Source organism: Oxyura jamaicensis (assembly GCF_011077185.1).
Source record: "Oxyura jamaicensis isolate SHBP4307 breed ruddy duck chromosome 2 unlocalized genomic scaffold, BPBGC_Ojam_1.0 oxy2_random_OJ71357, whole genome shotgun sequence".
Classification (NCBI taxonomy): Eukaryota; Metazoa; Chordata; class Aves; order Anseriformes; family Anatidae; genus Oxyura; species Oxyura jamaicensis.
In genome coordinates this window covers 1-1,819 of record NW_023303439.1, presented here as the reverse complement: position 1 = coordinate 1,819, position 1,819 = coordinate 1, and the positions used below count along the sequence as shown (strand labels likewise).

The following is a 1,819-nucleotide window of genomic DNA, read 5'->3' as shown; positions in this document are numbered from 1 at the left end:
CCCCCCCCCCCCCCCCCCGAGTGCCCCATCCATCCCTGGGGGGGCCGTGGCTGTCCCCAGGTTCCGCGGCACGTGCCGGTCCCCAACCCCTACCAGGGGACGTGCCCTGTCCCTGCCCCACGGCCACAAGTCCCCGAGCTCAGAAAGTGCCCCTTGGTTCCCCAGGGGGCAGGAGGGGGGGGGACAGACGGCTCTATGGGGCCCCCATGGGGCAGACCCTGCTCCCCCCACACCGCTGTCCCCCCCCCCCCCGGGACCGTCCCCATCCCCATCACCCCCGTGTCCCCCGCACCCTGAGGGCACACAGAGCAAGCACAGCACGGCCGGGAAGCAGCTTTATTGGGGTGGGGGGCAGCGGGGGGGGGCGGGGGGGTGGCAGCGGTGACAGCGGGGGGGCTCCAGGGGGGGGGGCTCATTTCCTCCTGATGGCCTTGTAGAGGTTGATGCCAGCGGCCACCGTGTTGATCGCCACCGGCACCAGCGGCCAGAAGCGCTTGACGCGGACGGGCTGCGGGGACAAAACGGTGTCACCCCGGGGGGGGGGGGGGGGCCACCGGGGCCCCCCCCCCCCCCCCCCCCCCCCCCCCCCGATGTCCCCCCCACTCACGTCCATCGTGGAGTCCACGCAGGTGACATCGAGCACGGGGCGGCCGCTCTGCGTCAGCACGGGCCCGGAGCAGTCCTTGATCAGCTGCGGGCAGCGGGGACGCTGAGCACGGGGACGCGCAGCCCCCCCGTGGGGCTGTCACCTCTGTCCCCCCGCCCCCCCCCGGGGCCCCCCGGGGCCCCCCCCCCCGGCCCAGCGAGGCGCTCACCCCGTCCTCCTTGAAGTCGCAGGTGTCGGGGCGGGCGCCGGTGTGCGCGGGGCAGCGCGTCTCCATGATGGTGAAGTTGAGGGTCCGCAGGGAGCTGAGCTGGACATCCTGCGGGGACAGGGGGTGGCACGGTGGCAGCCCCCCCAGGGACCCCCCCCCGGGCACGGCTCAGAGCCAGCAGGGGCGGGGGGAGCAGCCCTGCGCCCCATCCCGCACCCCTACACCGCCATCACCAGCCACGCGGTGTCCCCTTTGTGTCCCCTTGATATCCCCCCCGGTGTCCCCCCCAGTTTCTCCAAGGTGTCCCATTGATGTCCCCTTCATGTCCCCAATGCCCCCCCCAATGCCCCCCGCAATGCCCCCCCGGTGTCCCCTTCACATCCCCTTGATATTTCCCCCAGTGTCCAAGGTGTCCCATTGATGTCCCCAGGGTGTCCCCAAAATGTCCCCCCAACGCCTCCCCACTGTCTCCTCCATGTCCCCGGGGTGTCCCCCCAGTGTCCCCTCCATATCCCAAGGTGTCCCCCCCCAAAGTCCCCAGGGTGCCCCACTGATATCCTCCTCAGGGCGTTCCCTGCCCCGTCCCCATAATGTCCCCCCAGTGCACCCTCCATGTCCCCACGGTGTCCCCAGAAAGTCCCTTCGATGGCCACAAGGTGTCCCCAGACATCCCCTGCTGTCCCCTTGATGTCCCCAGGCTGTCCCCAAGATGTCCCCGCATCATCCCCCTTGACATACCCAGGTTGTCCCCACGATAGCCCAAAAATATCCCCCCAGGGTGTCCCCAGGATGTCACCCCAGTGTCTCCTCGAAGTCCCCCGAGGTGTCCCCGAGGTGTCCCCGAGGTGTCCCCAAGGTGTGCGCTCACCGGGCTGGGCTCGGGGTCGGCGCTGAGCAGCCTGAAGGAGTTCTGCACGTCGGGGCGCTGGTTGAAGGAGTCCACGGCCTGCGCCAGCGCCTGGGTGTAGGCGAGGGGGGCCGGGGCGGGCAGGGCGCAGGCGCCC

At 71.1% G+C, this 1,819-nt stretch overlaps 1 protein-coding gene across 1 annotated transcript; it reads right to left on the bottom strand.

Moving 5' to 3' along the window:
- Window positions 1-372: 372 nt before the first annotated feature.
- CAMP (cathelicidin antimicrobial peptide) lies at window positions 373-1,815 on the bottom strand (the record flags this gene model as incomplete). Its single annotated transcript, XM_035311264.1, has 4 exons — window positions 373-508; window positions 608-691; window positions 816-923; window positions 1,684-1,815. Coding segments are annotated over 4 exons (420 nt in total), but the record flags the coding sequence as incomplete, so codon positions are not given.
- Between the last annotated feature and the right edge of the window lie 4 nt (window positions 1,816-1,819).